This window comes from Hyposmocoma kahamanoa, unplaced genomic scaffold, assembly GCF_003589595.1.
Source record: "Hyposmocoma kahamanoa isolate Upper Pololo Valley unplaced genomic scaffold, ASM358959v1 100021, whole genome shotgun sequence".
In the NCBI taxonomy this organism is placed as follows: domain Eukaryota; kingdom Metazoa; phylum Arthropoda; class Insecta; order Lepidoptera; family Cosmopterigidae; genus Hyposmocoma; species Hyposmocoma kahamanoa.
In genome coordinates, this window is record NW_020653200.1 from 5,367,844 (window position 1) to 5,384,252 (window position 16,409).

At 36.0% G+C, this 16,409-nt stretch overlaps 1 protein-coding gene across 2 annotated transcripts in view; it reads right to left on the reverse strand.

The window, feature by feature from the left end:
* Window positions 1-5,093: 5,093 nt before the first annotated feature.
* Window positions 5,094-16,409, reverse strand: part of LOC113236395 (clavesin-1) — a 27,935-nt gene continuing 16,619 nt past the window's right edge. The window contains exons 2-7 of one of the 2 annotated variants that reach the window (XM_026472553.1): window positions 13,227-13,473; window positions 11,306-11,465; window positions 8,660-8,721; window positions 6,742-6,935; window positions 6,366-6,479; window positions 5,094-5,907 (exon numbers count right to left, since the gene is read on the reverse strand). In XM_026472553.1, the coding sequence (XP_026328338.1) occupies window positions 5,659-5,907; window positions 6,366-6,479; window positions 6,742-6,935; window positions 8,660-8,721; window positions 11,306-11,465; window positions 13,227-13,437 (990 nt within the window). In that variant the 5' untranslated portion in view covers window positions 13,438-13,473 and the 3' untranslated portion in view covers window positions 5,094-5,658. Of the gene's footprint in view, window positions 5,908-6,365; window positions 6,480-6,741; window positions 6,936-8,659; window positions 8,722-11,305; window positions 11,466-13,226; window positions 13,692-16,409 lie in introns of those variants that run through there. The other variant, XM_026472470.1, reaches the window with a different exon arrangement.

Genomic DNA, 16,409 nt, shown 5'->3' on the forward strand with positions numbered 1-16,409 from the left:
TTCGCGATTGTTACACATAGGAAATGAAACTATTTTTCCGGATTTTAATCGCGTATATTTGTTCACTCAAATATTCGCGATTTAAATCCCGAAAAACAGTTTCATTTTCTATATTTGATGTATGTTACGGTTTCAAAGCTATGTGTATCTGATATACTTCTTAGTCATATAAATAAAACTTACGAATCATAGATATTAAGTGCGTAAAACCAGTTGAAAATTAATTTTCGATCGCTGTTGATTTAGGCCAGTATAATTATAACTTTGCCACAAAAAACCGATCTCAAAAGTTTGTGGAATTACATCTATTTGCCAAGTTTTATTTGAATCGGTTAACGGAGAATGGATGAAATGCAGTAAACCGGATTGATTGCCTAATTTTCCACCCTTAATCGTGCGCCTGATGGTAAACGACACGTCTGTTCATAACAGTTGCAGTGCCACTCAGAGCTTTAAATCGCAAAGATCTGAGGTTCACTGCCTCTGCGCCCATCACCCTGAGACATTACGTGAAAAGTCTCCTGTGCCTGTAATTTCACCAGCACCTTTACCCTTCAAAACCGTAACGCAGTAATGCTCACATTACTGCTCAGCGGCAGAAATAGGTAAGGTGGCAGTACTTCCTTGGATGAACTTTTTCACAAGGAGCTCTACTGCTACTAAATGATTGTGGCTAATGGATTTGTGTCAATTGTTTATATCATTATTTATTATTTGGTGAATTGATCTTTTTGGTTTGTAAAATGTAGATAAGACGTCAAGCTACAATTTGGCATTAATATCTCAATATTCCAATTTATGTGGGTTAACACATTATTGTTTATCCATTTACGCACACATGTGTTCATTTACGTACATTTACTAATTTACATTTGTAGAGTAATTGTGAAAAAACAAAAGTTATTTTATGTATTTTCTGTTACAATAATAAATTACTGTGATGCTTAGTTGTTTGTTGCTAAGAAATATTTTTGACGTAGTTAACGCCTACTATTAGAACAGACAGTATGATTTTGAATGACAGAATGTTTATAATATTATTATCAATTCTATTTACATAAATTTACTACCACATACGAATAATACGGACGAGGACCAAAGAAAATATCAAAGATGCAAGTGCAAACCACCAATGAAATTGTAGTCTGACATTCAGGGCCCGAAATCTGCTAATTTTCTTGAAGCCACTGGTCATTGTTATTCCATCGCATCGAGTGTATAACCAGAAATAGAGACGAAATAAGGGCCATCCATCTATGGCAACTCGTCAGGCAAATGGGCATTATATCACTTTTAAATATCAACTCTTATTTGCTCTGAAATCACAAATTAGAAAGCTGAAATAGTACAGCGCCAACAACTGACCTGTGTAAACGTCTCCGTATATTCCAAAAATATTTTGTATTTATTGTAATAAAGATAATACCTCTCTAACAATAGGGGACTGTTCCTTTCGGTGGTGTGGGAAAAATAGCAATACATCTGATAACAAAACAAACGGAGTCACATTTCATCGGTAATTAATTATGTAATTTTTCAATTTTCCATTATAATAAAGCTCAAGTTAAACTGATCGAATTGGAGCTGGGCAATCGGAGCGCAGTTATCCCCGTACTGATTTGGCAGAATAGTTCACAAACAAGTTAAATGACATTTCATCTCTATTTCTGGCTATATACTCGATGTTCCATCGAGACTCCACTGAAATTACATTGTAATTATGATAATATTTGTTATTCTTCAGAATCTAGTTACAATGGCAGTTGAGTTTGTCAAAAGTGTGTCAGTTTATTGAATCACTAACGATCGACTAACACTGTCATGGAAATTACTATCCATATCTTGTTTGTTCACCAGTGTATACCAGTATTTGCTCTACAGTAAATCAATGCCAACTTGATAGTACGAAGCTATTGAAAGAAACGTCAAATAATAAATCAGATAATACTACACCATTGAAAAACAGAGTACCAAAATATTGCAATGGCAGTTGAATGGTACTCCCACTACCCTTTAACAGAATATCAAAAGTACTAAATCATGCCATTGATACTTTATCGATAGACTACTGAGATTATTTAAAATTATCGAACTTGGGGCCCTGGTTCTTCTTTCGGTCTAACATCAAATGATGAAAGATCACTTCAGAAATTACACTGTTTTTAGAGCAATTTTAATTACACAGAGTGGCCCATTTATGGTGGTTCAAACATTTTTTTAGTTAAGAGTATTTATATGTATGTTGCATGCATGTGTTATAAAATATCTCCTAAATGTCTAAAATAACGGCGCAATCTAAGAATATATGCACGCTAGCACATGGTCACACTACTTTCATACCAAATTACAATTAATTTAGTGGAATAGTTTTCAAACTAGACTTAGTGACTTGTAGAAAATTTTCAAAGAAGTACATAAATCATAACTTCTAAATATTAATTTACGCGGAACAAATATATATTTTAAGTCGTTACAATGTCCTATCTAAAAAAAATTTTGGACCACTGTAAATAGGCCACCCTGTATATAAATGGTTATTATATTATAAAACACCTACTGTTGACCATCCATTAGTTGCTTTTCTAGCAACAGTTGTATCGAATCGATATTTAAATATTTTTAACAACAATAATATTTTTTAAGGTAGTGGTTCACATGGCAGTTTGCGTAATACGTTTATAATTATGCGCCGTGTTTTCTTTAGCGCTTTATTTTTATAGAGCAAATATCTCTTTATACCATGGGTGTGCTACTATTATAGTAAATATGTAAGTATGTGCATCGAGTGGTAGAAATAACTTAATTTATAATATTACATAATAAAAGTAAAATAAGTACAATAGATATTATTGGCCGGTAAAAGTGTTAATATCCAATCATTAACGGATTTCTATACTTGTCAAATACCCTATGATACTTACTACTAACACGTTGTTACTGTATTGTAAGAATTTAACTTTGGCAGAATCGCATTTGAATTGTGTGTTCTGGAATTGCTGTAATCTCTATGTTATTATAAGTAGTTTCATTTTGGGAATAATCTACCTAGGAGCAGGTTACTAAGGTCCGTCGCTGTAGGAAATATTTTGTAATATATACATTTAACTTCTATTCATATTTATGGATGTGCTCCGGCTTGAATTGACTTGTCCGTCACATAATACCCGCACTACTATGACAACTAAGCTCGTCGTGGTTGACATGGTTTTGACACAGTTTGTTTGAGAGAATAGAGAGTTAATTGAGAGGAGAGAGAGCATAAGCTTTCCCCTAAAAATGGCTTATGGTTTAAACGAAAGTTTCGAATTGGTTCATTCATGATGCGGGGTAAACCCGACAACCAAGCCTTTTGTGGTCAGTAATTTGTGTTTTGGTTCGTGTATCATGATGTGCACGCGCACGCCGTTTGTTTTTAGCAAGTTTTTATGAATCTCTTCGGCCTTATTCAAAGTGGCGGCGGGCGAGGTGCAGGCGCGGGTGCTTGTAAGTCAAATGAACGTAGACGCTCTTTGAGTTCATAGAGGCCGCGCGCGCCGGCGGCGGCGCCAACCTCGCGGCGGTCGCATGCGCGGGTCGCTCGCACCGCGAGGCTTTATCTATTGGCTCGGTCCGCCCGTATCCTTCATAGTGCTTGGTCTAGCCTCTAGCATCTGTTTGCGATGTCGACGTATGGATCTATCTACCCGCTAGGAGCCGCTTCGGCACTGTGAAAGGGAAGACGCCAAGACCCGCACCCCCGCACTTTAAAATATTTAAAGTACCATGTGAAATCAAATTATATAGAACTATGTTTTAGGTAAATTCACCCGTATTATTAATATCTCTGTGCCCTAGCGGGCAATGAATCTCGACGCGCTCGCTAGTTTGCAATTCCTCAACAGTAAAAGTAGTTTTTAGTTTACCTATGTACTGACTACTTCATACATTCTGTATACTTTTAGTGTACTTCGCAAGAAAATGTTACGGTGGGTATCCATTAGGTTCGCGCACCAACTATGTTCCGCACATCTGCAACGGCTCCATTAGTGGGTACGTTCGCATGCTACGTTCCACGCTCGGCGCATTAGCGTACACAAAGCGGAGCGCAGTGTTCGCGTCGCGGACGCGAGTTGAGCAAGACGTTTTAGTAGACTCGATGCACGAACCTAATGGAGCACTCGATTTTCTTGGATTGATGCGAGTAAAGTCTCTATTTGAGCGGTTACAAATGTGCGAAACATAGTTGGCGCGCGAGGCTAATGGATACCCACCTTTAGATTTTATCCGTTATTGGGTTTATGTATTTTTTCCAATGATTCTATGAAGACCTTTTTCTTCTTATATACATTAAGTTCGTCATAATGCAGGTAGTTCATTTGAAATTTTATTGCATACTGCTGTGTGTATTTTTATCTGCTTTTAGCTTATAATTTTTTGTCTGTTATTTTTCGAATATCAAGAATTTAGGGGAGGTGATTGACGGAATTTAGGAACCGACTTTTAGGTATGTTTATGGGTACTTTAACGGCAGCCACTTTCGTATTTTACCTGTGAATTTATAGCTTTGCGATATTATTGCAATAGGATAGAATTTTAATTCTGTAAATGGCTCCTATTAAAGGACTCTTTCTAAGGAAATGTGATATTCTTTTAGGTGTTCATAATAATTTTATGTAGAACAAAAATGTATATTTGTATATAAAACAATAAAATACATTTCTTGAACTTTATTTTCTTAATTATAAAGACGGATATGCAACCATTTATACTTTACAAGTACTTAAAAGTAGGAAAACAAAGGTGCAGCTTATTTTCAAAGTGTGACTATTATAGTAAGTTTATTGTTTTTAAAATATTTATAGATACATTAACCAGTTCTGAAACATCCAAATCTGTTGCTTCTATCTTAATGCATTCATTACCTGCACGGTTTCTCGAACTTTCGCCACCTCCAGCGCATATATGAGTTTGAATTATATAAATGCAAACTCATAATCGTTCATGAATATAAAAAATAAAACTATTATTGTCCAATGCCTAAGACGTAAATATGAATTAATTTTTAATATATATATAAATTATTTATATATTTTTAATATATAAATAATTTGACATCGATTTGTTTTCTATTGGACCAATTACCCTGGTACGTATTCCAGATTTTATTATTTACTTATTTGAATGTGATATATTTTTATATAAGTGTTATCTGGTTAACAAATGAAAGAATTTAGAAAAATTAACCTAACAAAATTTGGTTGGGTTGGTCTTGAATATCTATGTATGTTTTTAGATACACAAATAAAATGGACACAATAAAAAAGATGACAGTGGAACGTCAACGCATACGAGTTCATATAAGGCTTCTACATTATATGAACTCATATACATAATATGCGTTGACGGCACTGGGCGAAGTTTTCGAAAAGTATGAACGTTACGTTCAAGCCACTGGGTGAAACTCGGGTGAATGCATACATGCGTTGCCGGCAATGGACGCTTTAAGTTCTTTTTTTAAAGCTAAAAAAATATTTGGATCGTAGTAACAAATCATTTTTATTTTAAAGATTAGCCTGGCATCAGTTTCTTACACTCTGTCATACTTGATGTATGACCCGAGTTCATCCGTATTTTATTGTCATATTAGGCAAACATTTATCGCCCTTAAAATTGAGCCAATTAATCTATTTCTAATTTCCTAAAACTTCCTTGCACGGAATTGATGTCGTTGTTTTTGCTTCGTGAAGAGATAATTCCTCTCGTGCTCAGTAGTTCCATGTCATCGTGTCCAACAACCTTCTTACGTTGGTTGCGCACCAATTGCCTAGTGAAGTCGATCATGTCTTGCAGGGGTATTGCTCCACCAAACGTGCTAGGTAGACAATCGGGCTCCAAATGTTTAAGAAGTTGCTTCGTGTTTGCGTGAAACTGGAATGTTTTAAAATGAGTTCTGACACTTATAATCTTACGACACTGTTGCTTATGATATCGTATTAGAGTGCATGCCTCGTATGTGATGTCTATGTAATTTTTCAGGACAAAAATAAAAATATGGTGTAAAATGTAGTAATCGCAATAATGTTTGTAGTTAGAATTTTAATTACCTAAATTATACCTCTTTCAGATACTAGAATACCTTAATAATATGTTTAAGCAATAACTTTAGGCATAAGTTTTTCTTCAACAAGTATCAGTAAAGCACTATTTGAAAACGCGTTTGCCAGGTTTTCACTCTAAGGCGACGATTATGTGTATAGTCACTGCCTGAGACGAGTGTTGTTCAAAGGTGTGTCAAAGCTAAACAGTGGTTCCTATACCGGCGCTTCAACTTGTGCTTACAAAATATGCACATTTTTCATGATATGTTTAGGAATAAAAGTACTTACGTAAAGTCTTTGCGCCATTTTAGACGAGATCTTGCTAATGGCGAAATCCACGATGTACTTGAAGGCGGTGGGGCAAATCATGTGGAATTCTTTGTGGCGCATTGGTACCGATTGCTGTAACGCATTTTAATTGTTTATTGTTTGGTTTTTAATATTGGCAGTCAAATGTTGGCATCAGGGAAATATGACTGGTTATTTCTAGTATAGTTGGAAAAGAGTCCACGATACAATAATATATCCAAAAAATTCTGGAATAATTGAAATAGAGCAAGAAAGTTGCGTAACGTAAATCTTTAGAATGTGATTTTTCACTGGGTTATTGACCCGCTCACTATGCGCACGGTATTTTTGGGATGTGAAAATAAATTTGATTTACCTCTCCCCACTTCATAAGCCGGGCGAAATCGGTGGGGTTCCAGGTGCTGATGTGTGCTGTGGTAACCCCATTGCCATCCCCCACGTGAACGAACCCGCACACTTGTTCTTGCTGGTCTTCAAGTAGCGACATGTACACCACCGCATGCGCGCGACACATATCCCAGCAGTTGAATTTCGTTGCGTTGAAACTACCTAAATAAGGATTACAACATGAGTAGGACTGTTAAAACAATGCCGCCGATCAGTCATATATGTATAGTCAGAAGCGTAACATTCTATCTAAAATATTTATATTTACTTCCCACTTCTCTCCGTGACTCCTTGGGATGCCCTGAAAGGTACCTTACCTATATTCAAATCTGTAAATTAAGATCTTGCACACATGCACGCTATGCACTCACTGTTAGACACGCACACACACCCACACGCATTCACGCAGACGTTTTATATTCCATTGCATATTTCAAGATCTTATTTATTTTCTTTATTTACTGATACATACAAAAATGTAACGTAGAGCGGGGCTTCTAACACAAATAAACTTTAATCTTATGTAATTATGGTATCTAGTAAATATATCAATATTGTTATTTTATTAAGAGTATGAAAGCTCTACTTGCATAATTGTATTATCTTGAACATATAGAAACCAACTACGGGTCGTCTCCTCCAAAAAGTAGAACACCTTTTTTTTTTTTTTTTTTTTTAGAATAACACCCTTGAAAAGATTGTGAACCGCTAAAGTGCCGTGACAAAACAGAACAAAATAGAACACTTCGGTCCACATAAATTTATTCCATAAGTAAAGTCAAAAGAAAAAGGCTGTAACAAGAAAGTGTTATAAAAAAATAGGAACAACGCTACAAAACTAAAAACATGAGACAGACTTGCCCCGAAAGGGCCAAGTTATACAATACTACTAGATTAAATTGGTATTAAAATTGGCATATGATTTAGGTTTGGAACTGGTAAACGGATTTAAATTAGACGAGCAGTACTGGTCGCTGCAGAGAGTGGCGACGGAACGAAACAAAATGAGAATGGCGAGGCAAAAATTACAGAATGATTCAAAATTTGAAAACAAGTGGCCAGGAACCAGAAAAAGGGTGATAAAAAGATGGGATGACGAGGGCGGGAGGTAACATCGTCACACGCTGAACACTAAACTGACCTAATCGATTGTATAACAATATGTACACTGTTTTATTAGCCAACTGTCGTCAGTTTGCTAACAGTTAATTGTCAGATTGTATGTAATAGCTTTAATTTCATAAGGTGCGTGCAGAACCCATGATGTTTGCTATTGTTTGTTACCTACTGCCGAGATCGTGTTTGGATAATAATAGACATGAACTGCTTGTTATTTAAAATTATTTAACAGTATTTACTAGGTTTGTTACAACATATTATTTTCCGGACAATGAACTATAATAATAATCTTTAATTCATCGTAGTAAGTAAATTACACTTGAAATCGTCACATTGAGTAAACTCTTTCGCAATGCATAGTATAAAATTTTTGTTTTACTATAGTTTTAAACCTCGTAAATCGCAAATTTTGAATATCAACCACAAAGACTTCAAATAAGTAGATATTAATCAACCGGAATCGTATTATAGAAGTACCTATGTATATTAATCATGTAAGTAAATTAATTTGTGAAGACGACTGTCGAGCACAGCCGGTTTCTTTTTATTTCTTGTATTGGTTACATGTTTATCACTACTTTTCACAAAAAAGAGTTCATAATTTTCGTCACAGAAATGTGAAAGTTATCAGATGTTGCCATTACGTATGCCTTTACGGCTACCTTCCACCTACCTACTCATGCAAAGCATCGGTTATCGCTCATGGTCTTGTCTGCTCATCTAATTGACTGACTACAACTAATAAGACCGTATCTTAAGTATCTTACCAATACTATACACGATCACTCGACGACCACGTGTATCACGCACTGGTGATACGGCGATGTACCTTGAAATAAAATGATCAATCAATTGTGCAATCAAAATAAAAACAGATCAAAGATATGTGTTGGTGTTTAGTGTTTATATGCTTACCTATGATTGTGGTATGGGAAGCCGAACACAGGGTATTTGTTTGAAGAAATGTGTGAAAGCAGAAAAATCGTTAAGTCCCGTTTAAAATGGTGTCAAAAGCACGAGAAGCATGAGGAGCAGATTAAAATGGACGTAATTGCAGCGCACCATTCTATGCGGGGTTTTCGTGGCTTCTGGATGGCGACTAATAGGTTGAATAGCAAATTTAGTCACCCAGTGAGTGTTGAGGGTATCAGCGACCACAAGGATATTTGTTTGCGATACTGTATTGCCGAGTTAAAAATTAGGTACAAATTTTGTGACTGAAGATGTAAAGGACGCCATAAATACCATGACTAAAGGCACATTTCCTGTTCTCGATGGTTTCAGTATTGAACACCTTCGTTTTGCCGGCCCCCACCTCCCAAGAGTGCTGGCAATGCTCTTTACACTTCTTACTTGCCTGCCGACACTATGAGTATTGATTGTGAAAAATAAAACTGGTGATCTGAATAATAAAAATAATTACCGACCAATCTTGCTGGCAAATGTGATCGCTAAGGTTCTGGATAGTTTACTCAACTCAAAACTCGAGAACTATGTTAAACTACATGATATCCAGTTTTGATTTAGGCCAGGATTATCCACGGAGACTGCAATTCTCGCTTTGAAGCGAAAGATCAGTACTATACTGACTGACAGAAGCCTGTGTTTGCGTGCTTCCTGGACCTGCCCAGGGTCATTGACCTAGTTTCTTACGAGGTTTTTTTTTATATTTTCAAGTGAACGGGCGGACAAGTCGTGCGCCTGATGTTAAGCTACACGCCTGTCCATAACAGTTACAGTGCCACTTAGAGTTTTATATCGCAAAGATCTGACACTGCCACTGCGCCCATCACCCTGAGACATAAGTTGACAAGTCCCATGTGGCTGTAATTTCACCAGCACCCTTACCCTTCAAAACCAGAACACAGTAATGCTGACATTACAGCTTGGCGGCAGAAGTAGGTAAGGTGGCAGTACTTCCCTGGACGAACTCTTTCACAAGGATTACGTATTGTGGAAGAAGCTGAAGGGTATTAATTTGCCACCTGAGCTTCTTGATGTTCTCCAATATTGGTATCTAAACCAGGTAAATATGGTAAGATGGGCTGGATCTTTCTCGGAGCTATATAAATTGGAATGCGGAGTGAGGCAGGGGGATCAGTCTCGCCCAAGCTTTTCAATGTGTACGTAAACGTACTGATTGAGGAGCTTAGCGGCGCCAGAGTCGTTGCCACATTGATAAAGTTTGCATAAATGATGTTAGTTACGCAGATATGGTGTTGCCGAGCGCTTCTGCTTGTGGTACTTCCAGAATGGTTGGCATTTGTGAGAGATTCGCTGATAAACATGGACTTATGTACAATGTTAATAAAAGCGAAATCATGGTGTTTAACGATAAAAGAAAGAAATATGACTGTAACGTATTAAATATTAAGTTACATAAGTCTAACTATTTGGGACACTGGTTAACGCCTGATCCTAAAGATGATGAACATATCAAGGGAGAGCGCAGAGCGTTGTCTGTCAAAGCCAAATAACACTTTTCAGAGCATACTGATAATTTATTGGTACACATAAAAAAGTTTATTATTATTATAACATCACAGCCCGGACATCTATGTCGAATGTTTTCTCGGTCAGATCAAGGCTTACTGGAACTGGTTATAAGAAGTATGAAAGATAAAAGATGAAGGCTGTTGAACAAAATATCTATAACTTATTTCCAAATGGACAAATGAATAATTATACAATATATGCATAATATATGTATATAATACTCCGTAAAACATTTGCTGCGGGCCTATTAAGAGATTTTACAGCAATCCTGAGATGATTGTCTGTCAAATTCTTACTATGATTTTACAAAAACAAGGAAGTTCCATGCAGTTTAGTTACTTTGTCCGTTCGAAAGTCGTTCACCTTTGTTCTCATAGTAAAATCATACGTGCCACTTGATGTAAAACTGAACGTCTAACTGTCAAAATAAGCAATTCAAATAGGTGACTAACGAAATAGGTAGGTAATTGTTCTTTTCTATCAACTAATTACAAAAATTTGCAATTTGTGTTAATATAAAAATATACTCGTTTTGAAAATTTCATGTAGTAATTTAATATTTTTGAAGTGAATTTAAAACAAGCACTAAAGGTTTCTAAAGAGTTCAAGGCTGACTTTGGAGCTCCCACATTGACCCCATAACCTCATTGTTACGTCACAATGTTAATAACCGCGTAGTTATCTCACAATGACTTGTTTGACGAGTACGGATAATTTTTAGGGTGCTTTGTTTAATGCGAAATTTAAAACAAATACTATTAATAAATATTGAATCATAATGTTTGACTCTACTACATAATGATAATTACATGACATTACATCGCTGTGGATGGACTGTCTTGATTTACTTATTAGACTAAAATAGGTCTAAAGCGTACTTAGGCATTTTTCTATTGAAATGTGAAATAAATATTTACCCGTTGCTGATGATTTCCTCCAAATTCGGGTCTTCGCAGTCAAGATTCTTAAAAATTTCCGGATAATAGTTTTTCAAGCTCAGAAACTTGAGTAGAGTCTGCTGGGCCATTGGTATGCTAAATTTTTTCTGACGAAGAAATCGCAATAGAAAGGCGTCATCTGTAAATAGTAACATATGGCTTCAATTAAACATTAACTGAGTTGCTTTGCTTTCGGGAAGTATGAATAGACACCTATATAGCCTCAAAAGTTAATTGTAATAAGTTATGTAAGTTTGCATTTTGTCTAGTTGCCTTTGGATCTATTGAAACACGCGTACAAAACTATGAAAACGTGCGCAATAAGTGCGTTCCAAGCTCGTTTATAAAGTGTTTAAAGCTCATTTCCATGGATTCCACAACAACAACAACACGCCTCTTGTCCGCTCTTAGACATACATATTTTAAATGCAAGCAGGATGACTACGATGTAAGTATGCACTTGTTCAGAGTTTAAAAATATAATGGTTTGATGGAAGTATTTAACTTTTACCGTTAATATGTAAAAATGGGTATTCTATACCTCTAGCTAAACTCGACGTAGAATACATGTCAACAAACAAAAAACATGATTTTTAGGGTTCTCACCTCAGACTTACAGTTACCACCACACTCAATATTTTTCCTCATAAATCAGTTAGGCTATAGATAATACTAATCTTGAGGTAATGTCTGTGAAACATTTTGTTCAATAGAAGTTTCAAATCAGTAAATAGTAAGTGATTTGAAACCAACATAAAAAACACCAGTAATTATTTGTAAAACTGTGTCATCCCTAATGATTTTTGGTTTAAAGAAAGAGAGATTTCAAACATTCGAGTTCGAATATTGTAATAATTCAAGTACACAATCGGAAATTGAGACAGGATGAGATATGTAGTAAATTAATATAAACAAAAAAATCTTACAATTTTGTTCCTCTATCTACCGTTACTACTAGTAGCAAGTATTAATAGGTATCCAAAATTTAATTACTTTATTCATAAATCATACGTATCAATACGTGCTTTGCAAACTTTTTAATAATTGGCTAGGTAAGTATTACTTTTACATAACCCGACTTACTTGCTTACCTATTTAAATTCCAATTACGCGAGCAGGCCGTTGGCAGAGCTAGCCTATTGAGCATGAACAAAAATTTTTTTTACACTTGCTATCATTGGTTGCCGACCGTTGCTAGTTTTGTTGTTAAACATTCTATATAGAATAAGGCTAGACTTATAGTGAAGAATTTTAATAAATATTGGATATAAAGGTAACACCTACTCACTGCCTGATTTATTTTGTAGGAAATCATAATTTAACATTTAGTGTCGTATTCCAGAACTCTACTCACTGCTCAAGTCAGGATTTGAGCAGACTTGAGTATGATTTCAAGCACTGGAAATACGACTAATGGCAAGGACTTGAGTATGATTTTCAGTGCTCCCTGCAGTACTCAAGTCCTGACTTGAGCATTGAGTAGAGTTCTGGAATACGACCCTTAGACTTTTTTAAAATAGTCTTTTATTCTTTGCGTTTTATGTTTTGAACTTCTAGAGCGGTTACACACGACGAGTTTTAGCAACGACGCAAACGCGATGCAGTTGCCAATCGTCTACCTTGTACTACGTCTACCTCGCGTAATTTTAAGCTGCGATGGAAGCGCGTGATTTTAAGCAGCGATACAAACTCGCGCTTGCAACACTTCACTTGGAGTCGCGCGTTTGCATCGATTCAGTCTCGCATTTGCATCGATACAATCGCCTATAAATCATAAGTGTAACGATGCAACGGCGCGTTTCACGAACGTGCGTTTGCATCGCTGCTAAAAGTCGACGTGTGTAACCACTCTTAGCGTAAATAAAGTAAAAAAGTCATATATAGACAGATAAATATTTACCTTGCCGCACGTTTCTAATGTCAGTATTCTTTTGGATCCACTCCCGCATGATGCGTAGAGACTGTTCCCGGGTGTTGGGTGTCTCCCGTAGCTCGCGTGCTGCGATTTCGGCTACATTGAGTGAGCGCGCGTTTTCTTTTTCCTTATCGTTCTTGTCTGTGATGGTTCCCCACGTTGTCCCCACGGTGAGCAGTACACTGGCCGTAGTCATAATAAATATTTCGTCGGGAATAGTACAGTAGATTTGCTGAAAAAAGGCAAGAGGGGTAAATATTAAAATAGTTTAGATAGATTAGTAGGTACTAATGGTAACTTCATTCAGTGGCGTGTCCCCAATTTACGCGTTTGTTTTTGGAAATTGATTATGTATTCTTAAATAAGTTCTCTGTTTATTTCGATTTAGATCTAGTTTCCTTAAACATTTTAAATAAATTTTGAAATTTTGCACTTGCGCATATATTGTTGTTTTGAAATGCAATAATATTTTCAGGCCTACGAGATTTCAATGATAATATGTCATATAATTGATTATGATTATAATTGATGTTAACGACGCGACGTGACCGTTAATTGTAAGCAGTTTTAATTCTAAAAGAGTAGTTGTAACCCTGTTTTAAGTATATAAGATCATTATAACATTTTAAATGACTTTCCGAAGTATAGCAGGTGGTATTGACGACAAATAAACAAGCTGCCAAAATAAAATGTCAGATAAGCGACACGCCTGGCAAGCCGGAGGGCCAAGACCAGTTTCAATCCTCGTGTTATAATGCACAAAGAGGAAGAGAGTAATTAATATAAGCAACATAATACACGATGCGGGGAAACGTTACAATGTGAATTAATTAATTTGCTGTATTTGATTGTTTGAAGTTTCCTGGCAACGCGCAATTTGTGATCACTAAAAAGTAAGATATACGATAGCGACTACCTTGATGTTTCTGTTAATAATTTTGATTACTGACAACAGGATGACAACATGGGTAATCCTATGTATATTCACTAAAGTAAATACATGTGTGCATGTAGGTTCGGAAATATGAAACCGTCAATAGCAAGATATCGTCGTCAACATTACCCAGGCGGAACGGCCTTGGTGGGGTCACGGTGGGACCAAGTACTTGCAAACTCTGGGGACAAGTTGCCAAAAGATAATGTAACAAGTACGTTACTAAAGATGTTGACCTACGGGGTGTTACACAATTATTAAAATCAGTTCTGTAACTGCATTTATTCACTGTTCTTAGTTTTAACGCTTATTTATTCATTCACATCAAATGCGATTATTATTACAAATTAATCGACCAATTTCGCATGAAGACGGAAAAATTTAAGCATTTATCTCTTACATCGAACTGAAATAACTCAGTGGGTACACAAAAGGCTAAATGTAATTCATACAAGCTGCAAATTTTTGTTTGCCTAACAGACCCTGAGATAGTGGAGTTTCTTAGGCGACTAGAGTAGTCATTGAAGAGCTAGGGCTAGTGATTAATAAAAAGAAACCTAAACTGGAGATCGTTGACCATTTTGCTACCATCAAACGTTCAGATGCACTAAAGGAATACGAGACCGTAGATGAGTTGTTGTATCTTGAGTCAGTCATCAGCAATAAAGGAACAGTAAACCTGAAATACGACAACGCATTGGTATTTCAAAAACTGCCACGATACAGCTAGCAAAGATAATATGAAAGGACAGAAACATTCGCAATAGAACCTTTGTTGTATCTTTAGACACGTAATTCGCACGGTATAGTCTTGTTCATATTTTTGTATGGTGCGGAAACCTGGACGTTTAAAGCCATTGACAAGCAAAGAATTGACGCATTTGAGATGTGGTGTTAGTGTCGCCTACTAGAGATTCTCTGTGCACATCCCACGAACGTATCTGTACTTGAGCAATTGCAGCTGCAAAATCACGAACGCATACCCTCCATACACTTAGCAGGCAGAAGCTCTGACAACATTGAAAAACTAATTGGTACGGGCAAAATAGAGGACAAACGACCAAGAGGACGGTTCGAAGGGATGGTGTAGCCAGGTAACTGAAAATCTGGCAGTACCGCTGAATGTCACACTCCACCTAGCCGAAGACAGAGTGGCGTGGAGAAGATTTATTGACCATGATTTCCTCAAACCTCCAACAAAGAAACCAGACCTAAGGAGGAGGAGGCATATTTTTGTATAGTTACATTTTGTCATTGAAAAAAATTTACTACACGACTCACGAGTATTAACAATAAGGGTCAAAGCTAGGCCAAAGTATCTGATGACCATTCTAATATAGGAGAATCCAAACAAAAAATGGTTTAAAAAAAACATCCTAATCAAAATGTGCATACCTACATACTATTCGTGTTATTAACATCGACATCGATTTGTTAAATTGTTCTCTGAATGAATTTGCACAGGCTGCATATTGTAAAATTTCTTTTGGTGGTTTGTTTATTGTTGACATGTTTGAAACTAGTTAGGTAACCACACTATGGTATTATTAAATACATCTGTAATGGTAGTTGTAAGAGGTTAGTAATCATTGTTGTTTTACTATCGCATTATGTTAAACCCGTTAGCTTAAATGTTTTTAAATATAAATAAATAAAAAACACACATTTGCGACCTTGCCAGAAACTAATAAATTATTTTGCGGTATAATAATGAGGAACGTGTAGTGTCACAGTAAAGGAGTTTAACATCGAATCGTTGCTTATTACAAAAAAATTTATTGTTGTTAAATGGTTGTTAAGAAATGCGGAGTCTTTTTTTTAGTTATCTAGTTATTTAGCGGCATTTCTCCAAAGCCGCAATTTTCTGTGTCCATGCAGTACACTGAACTAATTTGTCAAAACAAAAAATTACAAAAAAAGAGTGTTTAGTATAGGTCAAAAGCCAACTGAAGAGCATGAATCTTGCCAATAAACCTTTCGGACCTAGTGGAAAAAAAATCCGGAATACCTAAAACCTGACAACAGTGGCGTGTCCCCATTGCAGAATCCAACACAAAGTGTCATTTTTCTCAAAATTGAAGCGGTATATCAATTTTTTTTTACTTATTAGATTATTAGATTATTTAGATTACTTAATAATAGGGGTTAAAGTATGAAATTGCCGATTTGTACTGAAAATCTAAATTGTTTTAAATTTTTAACAAATTTATTTAATCAAAATAGTTGCCATTATT